The sequence below is a fragment of the Phanerochaete carnosa genome (genome assembly GCF_000300595.1).
Source record: "Phanerochaete carnosa HHB-10118-sp unplaced genomic scaffold PHACAscaffold_10, whole genome shotgun sequence".
Lineage (NCBI taxonomy): Eukaryota > Fungi > Basidiomycota > Agaricomycetes > Polyporales > Phanerochaetaceae > Phanerochaete > Phanerochaete carnosa.
In genome coordinates, this window is record NW_006767637.1 from 490,807 (window position 1) to 510,579 (window position 19,773).

The following is a 19,773-nucleotide window of genomic DNA, read 5'->3' on the forward strand; positions in this document are numbered from 1 at the left end:
CGCCGGGGCTGGGACAGAGCGTCGAGCAGGAGTTCCTGCTCGACGGTGCAAACGAAGAGCGCGCGCGCCGCAAGGTCCCGCCCGCGGACCTTGCGCGGCTCATCAAGACGCGAGAGGAGCTTGCCGCGCAATGGGCGCGCGCAGCAGCGCTGCCACCAGACCCCCGCGAGTTCGGCTGTTCTTCTGTTGGTGTTTTCGGTGGTAGGCAGTGTGCCGTGACGACTGTGGACGCGGTGCGCCTCTGGCGCGAGGCCGTGCACGCGAGCGACCTGTACATTGAGTACATGCACGACCCTATCGCGGGTCTCGAACGCTTGTGCGATCTCGGCTGGGTAGAGCTTGGCTTCTGTAAGAATTGCGTCGGAGCGTGGTGCGCAAGCTGGGCGAGGCAGCGGGAGAAGGTGTGGGCGAACTTGGAGTTGTGGTTGGAGTTGCCGAGGAAGGAAGAAGAGGAGGAGCTATGATATGTGACGAGGGGCCAGTGGCATGCGATCGTTTGTCTTTTCGACTTCTTGGGATAGTGTAATTAGGCTGAGGCGAACGTATGTTTCTTCTTGATTCCTTCTGGACGAGCGGGCTTAGGCAAATGATAGCGTCTCGCCCTGTGCGTGTGGGTGCTGACATTAATTATCTCAGGCACAGCAGATAAGTCTTGTGGTGCGAGAAGAATGAACCAATAAATGTCAAATCACTATTGCGCGCAGATGTACGTGACGCGAATCCTCACCCATACCCTCTGGTCTAATTTCTAGCAAGGTTATGTTTACACTCCGTAGACCCAATCAATCGTGAATACTCTAAGTTACAACGCTATCGCTCGTCGGGACTTTTAGTCTAGTTAGAGCAGCGAAAAGGCGACTATTTCTCGGCCGCCTGCCTACGGTGACTACCCGCGGCAACAACATAAGGCATCTGACTCATAATGCCGCCCTGAGAGTCCGGGCGGGGCATCGGGTGGGGACGCTTGAAGACGCCTCTACACCCCACCGAGGTGCGGTCGCCATGTGCTACCTGTAACAGGCCCCCGAGCCACCGAATTCTTCGTCGCAAGCGCAACACGCTGCGAATATAGTGAGAACCCAGGCACATGGAAGCAGAGCGCAGCTGATTTTATAGTCAGCGCTTTGTTGCTCACCTCTGCCACTGGTATACCTTCCGCAGCAAGATCAAAGAGCTATCTCCTTGTAATCAGCAGCTTCCCAGACACGCTGACGCTCTATTGACTGTGATAACTGCACATATTAGTCATGGGCGCAATACCAGCAAGCTGCGGTCCACAAATACCCAGGCCTGGTATATAAATGGCCGTGATAAGCGGTCTATATCACCTGCGCCGGCCTGCCACAGTTCAGTTCTCGGCGCCATCATGTCATCCACTGCAGACTCGGAGCTCACTGCCGCAATACCACTCTGGCCAGAGGGCGCGGAATTGAAGCACTATACAGGCGGATGCCACTGCAGGCAGTTCCGCTACAGATTGACCCACCCCGTGTTCGAAGAGGGGCAGTTCGAGGTTGTCGTCTGCAACTGTAGCTTCTGTACGGCGCACGGCAAGATGAATATGTGAGCTGCATCGGACTTTGACGTGCCTGCAGGAAAGCTCATATGCTTGGCTGCGTTCGCAGATACGCGCTCGAAAATAAGTTCGAGCTCCTGTCAAACAATGTCGAGGAGCTGAAACTGTATCAGTTCCACGCAAGGGTCGTCGAGCACTATTTTTGTCCCACGTGTGGCGTCCAGTTTTTGACGAAAGCGCTCGGTTATGTTGTAGTCAACGCGCGTACCGTGGATGGCGTCGACTTGATGAAGCTGAAGATCAAGCATGTTGATCTTCGGAACACCTGAGGAGGATAACATTACCGTTTGGGAGGGAAAGTAGATGGTATAAAGAAACAGGACGTGGTGGAGAGGCGGACTTAGCTTGACGGCAGCCCTATGAAGCCAATCATTTGCATGATTCAAAAAAACTTAGTCGGATAGCTGACCCTACTCAAGTCGTCCGTGCAAGTCCTTGGAGTTGAAATTCACGTTATTTTTCGTCAGGCACTGGGTTTTTGACCAATGCGTTTGGCACGGTGATCGTTATTTCAATAAATCTTCACAGTGAAGAAACTCGCCTTGCTCTAACTGAAAGGACAGAATAGGTTACACTACACAACCCAATCGTAGAGAGAATGCACCGTCAAACACACTTTTTTTTATTCCTAGTTGAAAAGTACTAGCAGCACACCATGCAGGTCACCGGCAAGCGAGAGCCAGCCCGTTGATGTACAGATGCAAGTCGCAGCGTACCACTGGGCTGATAGTGCACTGCAGAGAATTACATTGCGTTGATTCACATCTCCTGACGTTACAGTAGTCCTTGAATCGGCTGATTTTCACCAACAGACTGTTGCAACTCGCGTTAGAGAAGCGATATCGAGCTGCAAGTCCGCTAGCACTGGCTCCAAAGCTTACTACATGAGATACGGAGCTGGCGGCACGTAGCTGACAGTGCGCGTGCCCAAACGCGCGCCGTCATCATCCTCCCACTTCAGTGATATCTTACGCCTCGTCTGGGAGATTCACAACTCGCAACGGTGTCTGCCCGCTGCTATGTTGTGAGTTACTTTGCCATACCACTGGTAAAGGCTTGCATCCACCCCAAGCCGGGAGAGGCTTCACGGTGCAAGGAACAATCTCGGAAACAGGTAGAATTCGCCGGGTTTCCTAGTATTATGGCCCTGGTGCAAATTTTATTTAGTTTGTAGCTCTGTCTTTAATCTATGATTGTGCTTATTCTAAGCTTACCTTGTCTTGAGAGTCTTGGCGCCGCTGCGACTGGGCATTCCGGTGTCTGGTACATCTTGAGCGTGTTATGCAAGCAATCAGGGTGTTTTTCAAGAGCCAGCAATTTTTGTGATGAAGTATGGTCTTACGAGCCTGGAAGAGGATTACTGAGGGGGCTGTAGTTGTGTTGAAGCCGGGGCACACTGGTCTGTCCTGAGGACCCCGTGTACTCCGCACCGTTCACACCGGTTCAGGTTCACTCCGGATGCCATTTCTGGCGCGTGTGTCTGCCAAGCCTTTCTGACGCTGTTGCCCTGTGAGCAAGCTAGCCGCGGCCATCCGATATCCTCGAGACTTGCTTCAGCGTCGGCAGGATGCCGTTCGGGGTCTAGCTTAAGCGCTGCAGCGGATGCTTACACGGCAGCGCTCGCCTTGTTCCGCCCGCCATCGTTATCCTTTAGAGCACATTTTCTCCCAAGCTCCTCTGTGATCAAAATGAAACGGTCATGAACGTAGTTTACCCTTCAGGTGCCCCGTGTCTCTCTCTCGGACCCGGAGTTTCGGTTACCGCCTGTACCGAGGTCGTGGTCACAAGAAGACTCTATCGCTGGCATCGATGGGAACCAAGGCACCTTTTTACAGCTCTGAGCCTTCTTATTCTGCCCTGAACATGGAAAATTTACTTTGTGTGGACGGGATTTCTCCCATTTCTCGGGAGAGGCATGCGCGCCTGGCTGCACCCGCGTCCTGGTACGGTGCCGAAGCCGCATCAACAGCCCAGAGCTACAAGCAACAGTCTTCTGGGATTTCACTATTCTCACTGGTCACCCGGACCCACGGAAGTGTCTGCATGATGAGAATGTTCATAGTTCGGCACGCCAGGCTTGCCAGGCACAAGGCTTTGTATGTCCGCTCGATCAATCCTCTCGCCTTCGACTCTATGCAGGTGAAAACGACGGCATTGCAGACATTTGCAAACGGTATCGATATGTTGCATGTGTAAAGGCTTGGCAGACCAAACGGCTTACTACCGGAACTCTACGGATCTCGTGCCTTTGAATGCGTCAAGTGAGTATCACTCAAGCATGCCGCCCTCTTGGATAATCTTCTATCGGTACCAGGACTCTTAGCTGTACCAGCGACAGCGCATAGTAAGCTCCACATCGACTCTCGAGCCCGGAAGAGGGGGAAGGGGGTATGTACCTTGGTATCGGTTTTGCAGCACCAGCACATTTGACTTGCCTACTTCCTTTGATGGCTGTGTCAGCCCGCTCACCGTGTACAGCCTCGCATTATACGTGCTTCACCATGGCATTTCTCCCACAGACTTTCCGATGGACGATGGGCGCATCTGTCCCAACGTGGCAGAAAGCGCGTCGATGCAGTGCGGCTGCCTCGGCTGCTCGTCTTTCTCCCACCAAGCGTGCGCACCGAGGTCATTTGTTGACCCACAGTATGGGGTCCCTCATCGCTGGGGCGTCCCGACTGACAGGATTTGTCCACGGTCCCGCCTCTCGGAACCCACACTCCTGTGAGCGTCCAACGCCACTGTTCACGATTGGGCCGTAGAGCCTGCCACCTGTGACTGTGACTGAATAATTCACGCAGATTATGTCTGTATCCGTTGCTAGTAATAGGTTGGTGTATGTGGTATAAAAACGGGCCATCGTCGACGACGGTTAGCCAGGACGTCCAGTTCTACCTCCTCCGGTAAACCACTCAGTCTTTCAGACATCGCAATGGCCTTCTCCTCTCTTCTGGCCCTCGTTGCCCTCGTCGCGGTCACTCGCGCAGCCCCGACCGCAGTCTGCTCTGACGGCACTCGCGTCAGCAACTCTGCTTGCTGTGCTTTCATTCCTGTGTGTCATTACTGCATTCTGGCTTCTTATATCTTTGTTCACAGCTTCTATCCTTCATAGCTTGCTCAGGATCTGCAGGAGACCCTTTTCATGAATGAGTGTGGTGAAGATGGTTAGTCTATTTCAAACAGCCTTCATTCCGCCCTACCTAATCATGGCTACTTGCAGCTCACGAGGCCATTCGTCTGACTTTCCACGATGCTGTCGCGATCTCCCGCTCCAAGGGAGCCAAGGCGTAAGTCCTTACTTGGCCTGGCTTTTACCTGTCTGACGTAACGGTCCCACAGCGGAGGAGGCGCCGACGGCTCGATGCTCCTGTTCCCCACCGTCGAGCCTAACTTCTCGGCCAACAACGGTATCAGCGACTCTGTCAACAACCTCATTCCTCTCATGCAGAAGCACGACACCATCAGCGCTGGTGACCTCGTCCAGTTCGCTGGTGCCGTTGCCCTTAGTAACTGCCCCGTAAGCCTTACCTACGACATATTCTCCGCCCGCTTGCTCATATTGACATTGAATTTCTGCAGGGCGCGCCGCGTCTCGAATTCTTGGCTGGTCGCCCGAACAAGACCATTGCTGCCATCGATGGCCTGATCCCTGAGCCTCAGGACGATGTCACCAAGATCCTCGAGCGTTTCGATGATGCTGGAGGCTTCACGCCCTTCGAGGTCGTATCTCTCCTTGCGTCCCACTCTGTCGCCCGCGCGGATAAGGTCGACTCGACCATTGATGCCGCTCCCTTCGACTCAGTCAGTGGCTCGTCCAAGTGCTTATGTTTCCACACCTGACCAGCTCTCCTCTAGACGCCGTTTGTCTTTGACACACAGGTCTTCCTCGAGGTTCTGCTCAAAGGCGTAGGTTTCCCAGGAACGAACAACAACACGGGCGAGGTCGCCTCGCCTCTCCCGAACACCACCGGTACCGACACCGGCGAGATGCGTCTGCAGTCCGACTTTGCGCTCGCACACGACGAGCGCACGGCGTGCTTCTGGCAGGGCTTCGTCAACCAGCAGGACTTCATGTCGAACAGCTTCCAGCAAGCGATGGCGAAGCTCGCCATCCTTGGCCACGATCGCAACAAGCTGGTCGACTGCAGCGACGTCGTCCCCGTGCCGCAACCCGCCGTCAAGAAGCCCGCGACGTTCCCCGCGACGACCGGCCCGAAGGATCTTCAGCTCACGTGCCGCGCCGAGAGGTTCCCGACCCTCACCACCGACAGTGCGTGTCTCTTCTTTCATTCGAGGTGCCGAGTGCTGATTGTGTGTTCTTGCTGCAGATGCTGCTCAAGAGACTCTGATTCCTCACTGCCCCGACGGCAGCATGAACTGCACTACGGTCCAGTTCAATGGCCCGGCATAAATTTGCCCATAGGCAACTTTGGATACGATAGTTCTGATTACCTCGGAGTTATTGAGTCGTCGGATGTATAAGCGTCTCGACAAGTTTGAATATGTATCTATCTTTCTCACAAGCACCGTACAAAGTGATGCACCCCTATGCATTACGATCAGCCTGATCATGACAACTTGAAGCTCAAATATCCTCATAATGAAGTGTCAAGTAATATTGAACCCAAGACGCTTCGATCAACAGCACTTTCCTTATTCGTTTTCCTCGGCATTATCCGACATGTCAAAACTCTTGGCGCCTACCCCATTTCTCCCTCCAGACGTCACCGTTCCGTTCTCTTGTTCGCGTACAAGAGGCAAGAAATGCCTGATCCCTCATGTCTCCAACAAACTTACATTTGTATAGAACAATAATCTCGGAGGAAGACTGCTCAAACAGGTCTCGCCATCTTGACTGCTGCTAAAATACTGGCACGACCATTCACACGACTCGGGGTAAGGTTTATGCTGAACTCGCCTCCTTCGAGAGAACACGCTCATATTTTTAACGATAGCTCTGGACAGAATACTCCTCTACGAGGGCATGTGATCCTGCGCGGCGATTTCCAGCTTTTCAAAGACATTCGAACTTGACGCTCGCCGCGATGGAGCGCCACCGCTATCCTTCGCATCCGCGCAATAACATGGCTGTTACCTTCCTGGGAACAACGAGCGGTGGAGGTCCGACCGACACACGTAACTGTTCCAGTCTCGTCGTAGGTGCTATGGGTAATAATGAACTATGGAGTACGTCGTAAGAGGCTGTGGGTTGTTATACCTACCCATGGGGCCTGACCCACCACCTACCAGTGGTTGATTGTGCAGAAGGTACCGTGCGCCAGTTTTCCACACAGCCACATCGAGATGCCAGACGCGTCAAGATCAACGATGTCACGAAGATGTTCATTACGCACATGCACGGTATGACGTTTTGTACCGCGCGAATTGCGTCCGCAGCTGATTGGGAGACAGCGGATCATACAATGGGAATCATCACACTTTTGCGCAATGTTCTCGGGATGTATCGCGGCGACTCGCATGAGGGGCCCGTCGTGCCGAGGCCGGTACGGACGCCCAAAATCGAAATTTACGGCCCTAGAGGCATCCGCCACTTTATTCGCACCATCTTCACCCTCACGCATACACGATCGGCAGACCGATACTGTGTCCACGAGCTTCTGATGCACGGAGAGACTGCCTCCGCGTCCGCAAACGACGCCGAGCAGCTTCATCCGAGCGAAGAAGCTGGTACCGACATACCGTGCGGCGAAGACGGCTTCTGGAGGGGCGTTGTATCACATAAACTCCACAGAGGCGGAGCCAATCGTCTGGTTGTAGACGCTGGGCCGATCGTACACCGAGGTAAGCAATTGGCGTTTTAGACTCACGTCACCCTCGAGGACGCGTAACTTACGCGGCGGCAGATCCCTGCATTGGATACATCATCCGCGAAAAGCTTAATCTGTACCCCAATGTCGAACGAAACGAAGCTCCCTATACGTTGAAACCACGAATGATTGTCGCGCTGGGTGATACCTCCGACCCTACGGCGCTCATCCCGCTCGTTACGGAGGACCCAGATGCGCCAGTGTCGCTTTTGATCCATGAAGCGACTGACGCCTACATACCACCAAGTGTCGACCCCGACCAACGAACAGGCAAGAATCGTTCAGAACAGAGCGTTATGCAGAAGGCCGTTGAGAAGGGACACAGTACGCCCGCGATGGCTGGCTTGTTTGCGAGGCAGATCAGCGCGGAACGCTTGGCGCTGAACCATATCGGCTCACGGTACGTCCCCGCGATCTTGCTTGGGAATATCTACATGTACTGAAGGTATTATGTAGGTTCCCCGCACCGCCACACGCACCAAAATCCTTTCGCGACAAATTCAGAAGGGACTGCATGGCTGAAGTGGAAGCGCAGGCGACCCGCACGTGGAATCCCGAGAATGGTGCGAGCGCCATGGCTGTGTCTGACTTCGACCGGATTATTATCCCGCCGAACCCACTTGTACCCGTTGGGGCGCAGGAAAGCGAGGCAGAGGAAAACGCGGAGCATGGCGAGGACGCCGGGCAAAGCCCATCGACTTCGGCAGGCACCGACGTAAGTCGCGGATATTATGTTATCAAGAGAAGAAACATCTGCTTACGCTCGGGTGCAGGTCGAACGCAGCCAGGCGCACCATTCGAGCGATCCTGCAGAGCAGGGCAAACCGCGAAGCAGAGGCGGATTCCAAGGGCGGGATAAATCTCGGGGAGCTGGGAAGAAACGCGAACATAGCGGATGTACATCAAGGCGCGGCCATGATACCGGCAGGGGCGACGGCAGGCGTCAACACCCAAACCACAAGAAACAGAGACGACACGACGACGGGGCTTGAACCACTAGCACAGGACGTTCTGACACTGGGATACTTAAATCGCGTATTATATAAGAACATGCATTCAGTATGGGTAATCTTCTGATGTCCTAGCAGCGTAAATGTATGGTATCGTCTTACTGATCACTACCATAGCGGCCCTTGGGCGCTGGGCGCTGAGGGTGGTCTCGGATGGACAACTTACAACATGACATACATAAGTAACTGGTGCCGGCGCCGATCATGGGACTTTTCAGTTTCAGCTGCTAACAACCGAGGTTCTACGCGTATGTCCTCAAAACCTGCGTTGTAGGGGCACCCTTCTTCCCAAGATTACCGTATGTGTGCTTTGCTGAACTCAACCATCGATGAGCGGCGAGGCATGATGGAACAATATGGAGACGACTGGCCAGACAAGCCTGTGAGTCACACTATCTTGCTATCTGGTCGGCAGCTAAAGTCATGTGGATCAGAACGACTTGCTCCAATGGCTCATGGAAGCCGCAGAAGGGGTCGAGCGTGAGCCGAGGGCTCTGGCCGCCCGTTTGCTCGTAGTCTGCTTCGCTGCCATACATACGTCTGCTATGGTAGGCCACAAACCTTAGTCTCCTCAGCACTGCGTGCTGACTGTTTTAGCCCCTCAGAGCTTCACTCATGCTTTGTATCACCTGGAAACACACCCAGAGTACATGAAGCCACTGCGGGAGGAAGTTGAAGCTATCGTTCCGGAATTTGGCTGGTTGAAGGATTCGCTTCAGAAGATGCGCAAGGTCGACAGCTTCCTGAAGGAGTGTCAGCGGCTGGACAGCATCATCAGCTGTACGCCCTGCGCCTCATACCACTATGCATATTCTGAGAAGTTCGTACAGTTCTCATAGAACGCAAGGCAATGAATAACTATACCTTCTCCGACGGCACGTTTACTCCTAAAGGCAGCCACGTCTCAACCTCGAGAATGGTGACACACGTCGGTCGCGAGAACTACGACGAGGCAAGTGTCTTCAACCCGTGGCGGTTTTCCGATATGCGCAACGAGACAGGCGAAGGCACGAAACATCAGATGGTTAACATCAATATGCAATACCTTCCGTTTGGCATCGGAAAGCACGCTTGGTGAGTATTATCTCTAGGCCGTTGAGGTCGGCACATTGAAGGATTACTGTAGCCCGGGACGGTTCTTTGCTGCGAACATGCTGAAGACCATGTGGCGCATCTTGTGATGACCTACGACGTCCGCATGGAGAAGCCAGGAGAGATCCCGCCTAGATTTTTCTTTGGCCAGAGTATATTGCCTAACCAGACAGCGAAGGTCTTGTTCAGGAAGCGTAAAGACTAAGTCATATTCAGACGATATGGTATCAACTTCACTCAAGTTATTATCGCTGTAGCTGCTGACGATCGGTATGATATAAAAAGTCAGACGCGCTGGCTGAACTCTCGATATCGCCCCAATGACTGTACTATGATGGCCCCCTGGTTTATAAAGGCTCCTTGCTTTATGAAATCGACCTTGCTGTGAGTGGGACACGTTTGGCAGGCACGGAGAGTTCGGTTTTTTTGTAAGGAATGATGGATCGTTCAATCCCAGAATCCGAGAGATATCGGGCGTTCTGCCACCTAGCAGACCTGGACCGCCAACGTCACTAGTACTAGTATCATCAGCCGGCCGATGAGATGCTACTACTCCCATGCCTTGAGAACGTTTAGAAGGTTGTGGTCCCACACATATACCCTGCCATGGCAAGCTCTGTTATCTACCCCACGCGTGATACAGTGCACTGCTACAGCTCTCACAATGCAAGTACTACTCTAAAATGGCTGGCAACGGCGCAAAATTGGGCAGTAGAATCACTGAAGATTACAGCGACATGTTCCAAATACCTCTTGCACATTCTCAGACCACAATATTATAGATTCGAAGGAACCCTTAGCTGCTGACGACGAGCATGTGAAGGAAAGCAGGCGATTCCCACCAGTCACACGCAGACCCGCCAGTCCATCACAGGCGTCACAGCTTGCCGAAAATGTAAATATCGTAACACATCACTGGCGTTTATGCCATAAGGCCCACTACCTAAAAAGGCAGCAGGAATGAACTAGGTCTACTTATTTTATGTCACAAGTAGTTTCACGAATCTCACGGTAAGCTCCATGTTAACGGCGATGACATGGAACACTAGGTTTATTCTTGCTCCGATGCCCTCTGTTTTATCGTTGGCTACTGGGCGCTGCACTTGCAGAGCGTCGTCGGCACCCAAGACACGAAGCGAGATGTTTTACTTGATCGCCCTGCCTGTGTTCGAAATATCTTGGCTGCTGATCGCAGTCATAGGCATGTGAATGCCAGCACTGGAAAAAGAATCGTCGTCAGGAGCAGCTTTTATAGGTCCGCGTAAAGATAGCCCACGCCAGACTGACCTTACTTGCTGCCACCATGTTCTTGGACTCGCCGACGTCTACGTACGGCCTCATCCTGCTGGGAACGGCACTATACTTCTTGAACTGGTTCAAAGAGTACAAGGCAAGTGAATATCCTCTGGTTCTCGCCGCCAGGGTTATCCTAACCTCCGTATAGCTCAGGAATGTACCTGCGCTGGGGCCGACGGCACCGTTGCTCTCTTACTGGGGCGCATTCAGATTCATCACCAGTTGCCAGGAAATGCTTGCAGAGGGGCATGCCAAGGTATACTCAACATGTCCTTTGCTGCACTGCTGCTGACGGGGTTTCGACGTGGCAGTTCGGCGGGAGCCCGTTCAGGATAGCAACTCGCCAGTACTGGCATTACATTGTCTCGGACCCTAAGCTCATTGATGAGCTGCGGCGCGCACCGGACGACGAGCTGTCTTTCATTGACGCCGCGGCCGAGGTCAGCATTCATGACTCATTGATTCCGCGAAGTCAGCAAAGCTGATTTTCCCGCAGGGCCTGGAGCTCGAGTACACGATGGGCGTGGCAGCGCCGAAGAATATGTATCATGTGCCGATCATCAAGACGACGCTCACACGCAATCTGAGCCACCTCTATGGAGGGATCTACGACGAGATATGCAGCGCGTTTGCAGACCGCGTCCCCGCGGAAGATGGTAAGCTCAATCTTACAACTCATTCACCGCGCGTTCAGCTGGAACTCCGTCCACATAGAATGGACGGCTGTGCCCGCAATGGATGCCATTATGGAGGTTGTCGCTCGGACCAGTGCCCGCATCTTCGTTGGCCTCCCTCTCTGTAAGCGACTTCACTGTTATCCGCTGCGGTCGTGTTGACAGTGAACTAGGCCGTAATCAAGAGTTCTTGGATATCGCTGTTAACTACACAACAGACGTAGTCAAGACTGGACTTATACTCAACATGGTACCTGTTCCCCTTAAACCGTAAGTCATTACCTCGCACTCAGAGATCATTCCTTCCTAAGCGATGCCTTGCAGGATTGTGAACCGCCTTATCAACAAGGTCGATAAAACCGTTGACCGCACATATGCTTTGCTGAGTTCCACGATTGATGAGCGGCGGAGAATGATGGAGCAGTATGGAGACGACTGGCCAGACAAGCCTGTGAGTCACACTATCTTGCTATCTGGTCGGCAGCTAAAGTCATGTGGATCAGAACGACTTGCTCCAATGGCTCATGGAAGCCGCAGAAGGGGTCGAGCGTGAGCCGAGGGCTCTGGCCGCCCGTTTGCTCGTAGTCTGCTTCGCCGCCATTCACACGTCTTCTTTGGTATGCCGCGAGCCCTGGCCCCTTAGCACCGCGTGCTGACTGTTTTTGGGGCTTCAGAGCTTCACTCATGCTTTGTACCACCTTGCAGCACACCCAGAGTACATGAAGCCGCTGCGGGAGGAAGTTGAAGCTATGTTCCGGATTCTGGCTGGTCGAAGGATTCGCTTCAGAAGATGCGCAAGGTCGACAGCTTCCTGAAGGAGTGTCAACGATTCGAGGGTATCGGCAGCTGTACGTTTCGCGTCTCACAGTACCAACCACGTGCTTAATACCCTCGCATAGTATTTCTTGGACGCAAGGCGCTGAAAGACTACACCTTCTCCGACGGCACGTTTATCCCCAAGGGCAGCTACGTCTCAACTTCGAAGATGGCGATACATGACACGTGCGAGTACTATGATGAACCGCACGTCTTTGACCCATGGCGATTTTCCAACATGCGCGACGAGACAGGCGAAGGCACGAAGCACCAGATGGTCAACACGAGTATGGAGTACCTTCCGTTTGGCCTCGGAAAGCACGCTTGGTGAGTATTGTTCCTAGGGCATCGAGGTCGGTGCATTGAAGGACTATTGTAGCCCGGGACGGTTCTTTGCTGCGAACGAGCTGAAGAGCATGATGGCGCATCTTGTGGTGACGTATGACATCCGCATGGAGAAGCTCGGAGAGATCCCGCCAGGACTCCGCTTCGGCCCTGCCACATCGCCTAACCGAACAGCGAAGGTTTTGTTCAGGAAGCGGAAGGACTGAATCGCATTCAGACGATCTATTATCATTTGTCCTTAAGCTGTTGCCACTGGTGTGGCAAGCGGTCGGCATGATATAGCAAGACAGAATGTTGGCTGAAATGCACCCGGTTTTGTCGATCCCAGGTATTTGTGCTTGAGTGAGTTGTACCAGGATTGCGCAAAGGTCGCAATCGGGCCCTAGTATTCACGCGGCATCTTGATATCGTTGGACTTGATACATTGCAGAGGAGGCCGTCTGATGAAGACTGTCGACTATCGAGGCAACGATATGGGAATCTTCTGGGCGCTTTCTGGCCGGGGCACCTTAAAGCCGTTAAATGAGCGCCGAGCATCGACGGATCGACGATTACTTCGAACCATCTATCAGGCATCCTTAGTGCCGTTGTGCTACCCATCAAGCCAGGGGGCGACCACAGATGGCGCAGAAGCCGGATAATACGAGCAACAGCTCCGCCAGTGGCCCTGCTGCCGCTGCAGATATTTCGACGATTCTCGCTGATCAGACTCCCGTAGATCGGGCTACTACAGCACAGAGCGCAGATTTAGATGTTTTGCAGATCCCTAAGGGTGTCTTGCCCGCTCCAAAGGCAAGTATCGTCTCACAACTCCAATATGTCAGATGTGTAGTCTGACTGCCGAAGCGCCGAAATGCTAGGACAAATCTCTATTCTCGGAGCCCGCGGTGCAGTGGTGCTTGACATTCCTCGTAGGATCTGTCAGATTGCGATACTTCCCAAGGCGGCCGGGGCTATGGAGAAGGCGAGCACTGTTGGGCGTGGGATGTGCCCAGCAATGTGCCTTGCATTGCTACTCCATGCGCTACAACTCACTCGTTCACGATGCTTTCTATTCCCCGGAGGATTCCCCTGAACATCTCTTTTGGAGACGACTGTCTCTCGTCCACGAAGTACCGGGCGCTTCAAAAGCACTAGACATCGACCGGATTGAAGCTGCATTTATGGAAATGGGGGACCTCGAGCTTTGGAAGTGTTTGGTACAACTTGCTGCCCAACGAGAAACAGACCTCCGGCGGAAACTGAGCTGGAGTACGTACAAACCAGTCCTCTTCGCGCCATTCTATGGCAGTCGCTCAATTTCCAATTCCCCTATTTGTTTTTCAGGAAAATGGCTCTACTATAGCCTGGTATCGTCCGCTGCATCTCGTCACCACTGGGCCGTCATCAATTGCCTGAACGTGCGACAACTACCTCACAAGGTAGCGGAAAAAGATGCGCAGGAACTGTTATTTCTCCAGCCTGTGTACCTGAGCATGGTCGAGGCAACGCCTACATGGCAGGTACGCGCAACACATTTCCCTTCGCAGTAGGCGCTCTAATGGGCTACAGTCCATAGTCATATATTCACACGGGGGTATGATGGCTGCCACCGTGGTTGGGCTACTCGCACGGCATAGGCTTGTCCTCCGTCTCTCGCTTTTGACGGGCGTGATCGCCCTAGCCGTATCTTGCGGCACGACCGCCCTCTGGCACTCCGCGGTTGTATACGAGCCGGCATCGTTCAAGGAGCTAAAAGTGTTAAATGAGACACTCGGGATGTTTTTCAAGGATCCGAGAACGTCGGGCACGCTGCCACCCAGCCTCCAGTTGGCAGCATTGTTAGATTCATCAACCGGCCGATGAGACACTACCAAGTCCTCAGGAAATCTGTAGTCGTAACTAGTGATTCCTGATGTACCGTGTACGGGGAACGGAGAGTTTTTTTTACTTACCACATGGACACCCCACTCTTTGGAACAGCACAGGTCTCGAGACTTTGCGGGCATCTGACTTGACGGAAAATTGCAGTGATTAGACTGTTTCTGGAATATCTCCTCAATACCATCAGATTGGGATTTATGCCCGTTGCATTGCAAGGACGAAAAAGTTATATCTTGACGTTGGATAATGGGTGTGCATGCCTGACGGACGAGTCGGTGTAGTACTGTACTCTGTTCTGGCGCTTCCACGTTCGGCATGATTTTTGAACGGAATCATCCAGCTGCTAGGCATACCCGGTCTTGTTTTACTACTCATCAGGTCAGAGGACACACACAGATGGTGCGGAAACCGGACGAAGCCAGCAGCGGCTCTACCGATGGCCTTTCTGCGGCTGCAGATATCTCGACGACGCTCGCTGATCAGAGCCCTGGTGACCTAGCTTCCGTGAACCAGAACACGGCTTCACAGGGCCTGCAAGTGTCAATAGATGCAGTTCCTATACCAACGGTAAGCATAGGTGTGCTACCTGATGCACGTCAAGTTCATGATCTGACCACTGAAAAATGTCAGAGCCAGTCTGTGTTCTCAGAGCCTGCAGTGACCTGGGGACTGACATTTCTCGCGGGATTCGTTGCATTGCGATACTACCCAAAGCGTCCAGGGCTCTGGAGAAGGCGAGCACTATTTGGCATGGGGTGCTCCCACCAGTGTATGTCAGATTACATTGCCAGTCGCTACAACACGCTCGTTCGGGACGCCTACTACTCACCAGAGGATTCCCCCGAACGTCTTTTCTGGAGGCGATTATCCCTCATCTATGAGGTAGAGACCTTTCAAAAATTGCTGGACGGCTTCCCACAGATCTTTATATCAAAAGTTTCGGAGGGCCTAGAGGCTGAATGGAAGACTTGCTGTCAGGTTATAAGCCTCTACGAAGAACGTGCACGCGGGAAATTGAATTGGAGTGCGTGGAAACTTTGCTGTCACCTCATTCTTCGTCTATCCGACTGACGACGTGTCTTCATCTGGCAGAGCAACGGTTATACTACAGCATCATATCGCCCACCGAATCCCGTCATGACTGGGCCATCGCGATTTGCTTGCTTGGGAAGCGGCAGCCCGATGACATACCAGACAAGGACACGCAGGAGCTGTTCTTCTTCCAGCCCGCATACCTGAGCATGCTCATGGCGATACCCACATGGAAGGTACGCGCGACACGCTGACCCGCGCAACTGATGCACTAACCATGCTACAGCCCATAGACGAGTATGCCCATGCCGGCGTTCTCGTTGCCGGTGCGGTTGGCTTATGCGCACGGCACAAGCTTGTCCTTCGCTTCTCGCTCCTGACCGGCATGACTGCCCTGGCCGTGTCCTGCGCTACGGCCGCCCTCTACAACGTCACCCTTGTATACGAGCCGGCGTCGTTCAAACAAATAAAGTCGTTCAACGAGACGCTTGGGCTCGTTTTCGAGGACCCGAAGAAGTCGGGTGCTTTGCCACCTAGTCTTCGACTGGAGGCACTGCTCGAGTCATCGGCCGACCGATGATACCTTATCGATCATCACCTTAGGAAGGTTTCGCCGCCCATCATAATTTAGAAAGGATAGAGACGGACTCTTCTAGACTCTTCTGTACAGTAGTTACAGGTCTGGAGCCGTTTCCCTGAAACACCCCCACTCCTTGAAACGATCCGGATGTCGAGGCTTAAAGGTCTCCTAAAGTCTCAGGCAAAATAGTAACAAGTGCATTGCTTCCGGAACTCCTACCGAGCCAAGCGATGACGTGTTGTTCAAGTTGTAGATACCACCATGCTCCTTCCGCATGGGTTGAAAACAGATGCCTAGGCCTTCGTTAGACAGGATCACCCTTTGAGAGGTCCATATAGTATTCCCAATGACTTATTGATAATAACTGTGCTCTAAAATTGCGATCTGTCTGGTCCGAGACGATAAGGGTCTGTACAGAGCGCGTAACATGATAACATGGGCTTAATATCGACAAAGTCTATATACAAGCAGCGCCTCCGACTCTGGTGTGCACGGTGGTATATGCCTCTAGTGAATACATCTGGATATCGTACGAGGTGGAAAGCGTCGTTGGAAATGGATGACTGGGGCAGCAGCAGACGAATGGCTGAGTAAGGGGATGGCACAAGCAATAAATAGAAAGCGTGAGCGGCTCGTGTGTCGCGGGCATCACGGCGAGCCCGCCTCTAGATGACGTTGACGCTGTGCAGATGCGCGCGGAGGATACCCTCTCGGACGCCGACGAGGATGACGGCGGTCGCACGGGTGTCCTGGGGGCATCAGGTCAGTCACAGACAGACACGGGCATCGAAACGGTAAAAGAGTTAAAGAGAGTAAAAGAGAGTAAAAAAAAACACGCACGATAACGGATGTCTCGTGGCAGAAAAACGGCCTCGGCTTCGGCGACAGTCGTTTCTGGGGCGGATGTGTCAGCCTTCCAATCCGGGACGCGGCTTCGTGGCGGCGTACGTGATATCCGCGGAATTTGTCGCGGAAGTCTGCCAATTGGCCTCTCGTCAGCATCACCGCCGGGTAGGAAATCAACAGGTGGGGAAGCAACGCACACTTGACTACGTGCGGTACATCATTCGGTTGGTCGCCATAACTCGGCACGTATTTCTGTACGCGGACGCCCGAGGCGAGCGTCGCCTGCAGGATATCCATCTGTGCGCAGTGAGACCGTCAGTTCCGACCTGTGCTTCGCAAGGTTCTCTTCTGCCGCACCTTGTTGAAGAACAGGATGAGCGTGGCGCCCTCGAGCAGCTGGTTCTGGCAGATCTCGCGCCATAGCATGATCGAATCCTCCTGTGCGGAACCATCAGCCGTCGGGCCACGCAGAACAGCAGGGTGCGCACGTACCAGTCGGTTTACTTTCGAGTCCTCTTCGAGCATCAAGTTGAACGCGAGAGGTGCGAGGAAGATGATCGCTTGCACGTCGTCGAAGTATGGTATCCAGTGTGGTCTCTGCCATGCCATCAGTACATGATCGCGCGCAGCGTCACATCAATTACCCACCACACTGCGGTTTCCGCCCACGTCGTAGATGTACCATTCCTGGCCCGATGCACCGCTCTCCATCGCGAAGCGGTGCTCTTCAACACCGAGCGTGCGCAACCGTGCGCGGACAATGTCGTCTGTAGACGCCCAGGACTTCAGAAATGGCCTACCTGCAAAAGCTTTGTTCTCGAGCGCTTACCGTCCGTTGGCTCGTAGCCTGTCGACGAGACCCTGGCCGCGTCATTCAGGAAACTGACGAACCCTCGTTAGCGACACGCAAAGACGAGAAGTCTTATGTGCGACTCACAATCCGGGCATGTCCTGCAGCCGGACGCCGCGTCTGCGGAGCATGTCCTTGACGGCGTTATCCTCCCACATGCTCACGATGTCGTCCTTGCTCGCCTCGAGGGCAGCGCCAAGCTCGTCGCCGAGTGACCGGCCGTTTCTGTTCCCATTCTCTTGCTGCAACTTCACGAGCACGTCTTTCCAGCCGTTGCCCGCGCGCACGACCACCTCCTTGACGCCGGGAGTGCGAGGGGCAGCCGTCTCGCCGTCGCCAGACGGGCCGAGACTCGACGCGAGCTCAGGGAAAAGCTTCGCGGTGAGCTCGGTCTCGATCTTGAGCAGGGGAAGCAGCCGCGCGCGTGCGCGCCTGTGCACGTCCGTGAGCGGCGCTTGCGACTGGGGCTGGGTGCTGAAGCGCACGGAGCGCGTCGAGGTGGGCGGGGGCTTCCCGCTGTGGTGGACCGTACCATTCTGCACGACGCCGAGCGGCACCGGTGCACCCATGGGCAGCTTCCCCCGGGCTTTTTCTGAGAGGACGGGCTGCGGTGGCGGTGGAGGAGGCGCCTCGGTCGGGGATGACATTTCCTCGCCAAGGACCTCGAGCAGCGTCTTAAGCGATCTGGTGACATGCGCAAATGAGCGGTCAGTATTGGGCTGAGATGCTGGGATGCAGCGTAGAAGCCAGCTTAACGGCACCTGCTCGCCAGCCTGACTCGCATCGCGCGAATTTACGAGAAGCGTGAAGCCATGGCAGGCATCGCGTCAGCGCGTATCGCCCGCTTTTCGTAATTGCGAGACGATGCCGGCGATAAGCGTACTCGCCGTCGTCTGGTTGCGGACCGTGGGGCCCTCAACTGTGCCAGACAACGTGAAACGGCGGGTAGCGCGACCAAACTCGCTGAGGGGAGGGATGACGCCATTGCTTGTTTGGCCAGCGGTGGAAACAACAGGAACCGGCAGAACTAGGATGATGGGAGAGCCGCGGCCGCCGGTTGACATACCTTATCAGGTTCAATTGGATGATGGTTCGCCATGCGAGACGTTCGTTGCGAAAGTGCGAGGGCGTAAACGCGAGTTGGAAGTCTGAGACTGCTCAGACAGACTGGCCCCGTGCGAGTGCAGGGCGAAGTACTTACTCTTCAGAGTAGTGCTCTTGCCGGACTCTGCCTGGCCTGTAACAGACGGAGGAGGTTCGCAGTCCATAACGGGACAAAGGAGGGCGGGCGGGCGGGCGCACCTAGGAGCAGGACCTTGACAGCCTTCTTCCTGCGCTCGTATGCTTTCCTGTCCTCCTGGATGCTCTCATCGATCTGGAGGGAGACGCGGTGTGCTTCGTGTGCAGCCTGCTCCCGCCTTGCGCGTTCCTCGGCGGACTCGCCTGGGGGCGGCTTGAGGATCTGGGCGAGGGGATCGTCCTGCCTGTCCTCGAACGGGGCATGGTTGGCGTGGAAGGGACGCCGGGCGAGGGAGGCCATGCTCTGGAGACGGGCAGACGGAGGTTGAGGAAAGGGACAAAAGAGGAGGGGGCTATGCACTTCCAGGAGCTGGTCGGCAGCCACTGTGATCAGCAAAGTATGATCACCCGCAATCACGATTCCGGACGGGGAGCCTGAAACAACGCCACCTTTGTCTTTCAGCATCACTTCCCTGCTGACGTCCCAAAGTTGGCGGCATTTTTCCCGCCTCAACTGCTCGCTCAAGGCCAAGTTGTGTGCCCGAAATCAGCACGCGGGTATTCTGCACAGCTTTGAGCAGCCTTGCCGCCATCCGCCATCACTGATTCGGCGTGTGGGTCACGCCTTTAGGCTGAGCCTGGTCGTGGCCCGGTGGGTAGCGAGGGCCCGTAAAAGTCTGTCTCACATCTTCTCGTCTCACACTCGGCCATGTCGCACACACACAG

At 54.3% G+C, this 19,773-nt stretch overlaps 8 protein-coding genes across 8 annotated transcripts in view; 7 read left to right on the top strand and 1 right to left on the bottom strand.

Annotated features, from left to right (window-relative positions):
* The window catches only part of PHACADRAFT_187594 (uncharacterized protein), a 4,176-nt gene extending 3,113 nt beyond the window's left edge, over positions 1 to 1,063 (top strand). The window contains exon 4 of the mRNA XM_007400076.1: positions 195 to 1,063. Within this exon, the coding sequence (XP_007400138.1) occupies positions 195 to 464 (270 nt within the window). The 3' untranslated portion in view covers positions 465 to 1,063. The remainder of the gene's footprint in view (positions 1 to 194) is intronic.
* A 288-nt stretch (positions 1,064 to 1,351) lies between these two features.
* On the top strand, positions 1,352 to 1,960 carry PHACADRAFT_262880 (uncharacterized protein). Its single transcript, XM_007400077.1, has 2 exons — positions 1,352 to 1,563; positions 1,626 to 1,960. The coding sequence occupies exons 1-2, from the start codon at positions 1,367 to 1,369 to the stop codon at positions 1,843 to 1,845; spliced, it is 417 nt and encodes a 138-aa protein (XP_007400139.1). The 5' UTR covers positions 1,352 to 1,366; the 3' UTR covers positions 1,846 to 1,960.
* Positions 1,961 to 4,377: 2,417 nt separating this feature from the next.
* Positions 4,378 to 6,171, top strand: PHACADRAFT_262882 (uncharacterized protein). The gene is made up of 7 exons (XM_007400078.1): positions 4,378 to 4,628; positions 4,689 to 4,740; positions 4,797 to 4,863; positions 4,916 to 5,093; positions 5,156 to 5,377; positions 5,432 to 5,846; positions 5,905 to 6,171. Exons 1-7 carry the CDS (start codon positions 4,509 to 4,511, stop codon positions 5,985 to 5,987), a joined length of 1,137 nt encoding a protein of 378 aa, XP_007400140.1. The 5' UTR covers positions 4,378 to 4,508; the 3' UTR covers positions 5,988 to 6,171.
* Positions 6,172 to 6,416: 245 nt separating this feature from the next.
* Positions 6,417 to 8,405, top strand: PHACADRAFT_262883 (uncharacterized protein). The gene is made up of 7 exons (XM_007400079.1): positions 6,417 to 6,472; positions 6,532 to 6,763; positions 6,827 to 6,937; positions 6,989 to 7,378; positions 7,441 to 7,804; positions 7,861 to 8,119; positions 8,178 to 8,405. Exons 2-7 carry the CDS (start codon positions 6,622 to 6,624, stop codon positions 8,394 to 8,396), a joined length of 1,485 nt encoding a protein of 494 aa, XP_007400141.1. The 5' UTR covers positions 6,417 to 6,472; positions 6,532 to 6,621; the 3' UTR covers positions 8,397 to 8,405.
* A 787-nt stretch (positions 8,406 to 9,192) lies between these two features.
* Positions 9,193 to 9,505, top strand: PHACADRAFT_262884 (uncharacterized protein). Its single transcript, XM_007400080.1, has one exon. The coding sequence runs from the start codon at positions 9,265 to 9,267 to the stop codon at positions 9,490 to 9,492; it is 228 nt and encodes a 75-aa protein (XP_007400142.1). The 5' UTR covers positions 9,193 to 9,264; the 3' UTR covers positions 9,493 to 9,505.
* A 1,315-nt stretch (positions 9,506 to 10,820) lies between these two features.
* On the top strand, positions 10,821 to 12,961 carry PHACADRAFT_262885 (uncharacterized protein; the record flags this gene model as incomplete). The annotated part of the gene is made up of 12 exons (XM_007400081.1): positions 10,821 to 10,896; positions 10,951 to 11,058; positions 11,114 to 11,242; positions 11,299 to 11,458; positions 11,517 to 11,600; positions 11,650 to 11,746; positions 11,801 to 11,927; positions 11,980 to 12,093; positions 12,151 to 12,216; positions 12,252 to 12,324; positions 12,376 to 12,579; positions 12,672 to 12,961. Coding segments are annotated over exons 2-11 (1,078 nt in total), but the record flags the coding sequence as incomplete, so codon positions are not given.
* A 695-nt stretch (positions 12,962 to 13,656) lies between these two features.
* Positions 13,657 to 14,497, top strand: PHACADRAFT_212880 (uncharacterized protein; the record flags this gene model as incomplete). Its single annotated transcript, XM_007400082.1, has 3 exons — positions 13,657 to 13,888; positions 13,964 to 14,139; positions 14,189 to 14,497. The coding sequence occupies 3 exons, from the start codon at positions 13,657 to 13,659 to the stop codon at positions 14,480 to 14,482; spliced, it is 702 nt and encodes a 233-aa protein (XP_007400144.1). The 3' UTR covers positions 14,483 to 14,497.
* A 1,995-nt stretch (positions 14,498 to 16,492) lies between these two features.
* On the bottom strand, positions 16,493 to 19,359 carry PHACADRAFT_262889 (uncharacterized protein). Its single transcript, XM_007400083.1, has 12 exons — positions 19,111 to 19,359; positions 19,010 to 19,045; positions 18,875 to 18,956; positions 17,896 to 18,492; positions 17,788 to 17,840; positions 17,607 to 17,725; positions 17,451 to 17,555; positions 17,316 to 17,396; positions 17,156 to 17,255; positions 17,061 to 17,089; positions 16,953 to 17,006; positions 16,493 to 16,861 (listed from the first exon to the last, which is right to left on the bottom strand). The coding sequence occupies exons 1-12, from the start codon at positions 19,346 to 19,348 to the stop codon at positions 16,778 to 16,780; spliced, it is 1,578 nt and encodes a 525-aa protein (XP_007400145.1). The 5' UTR covers positions 19,349 to 19,359; the 3' UTR covers positions 16,493 to 16,777.
* Positions 19,360 to 19,773: the final 414 nt, after the last annotated feature.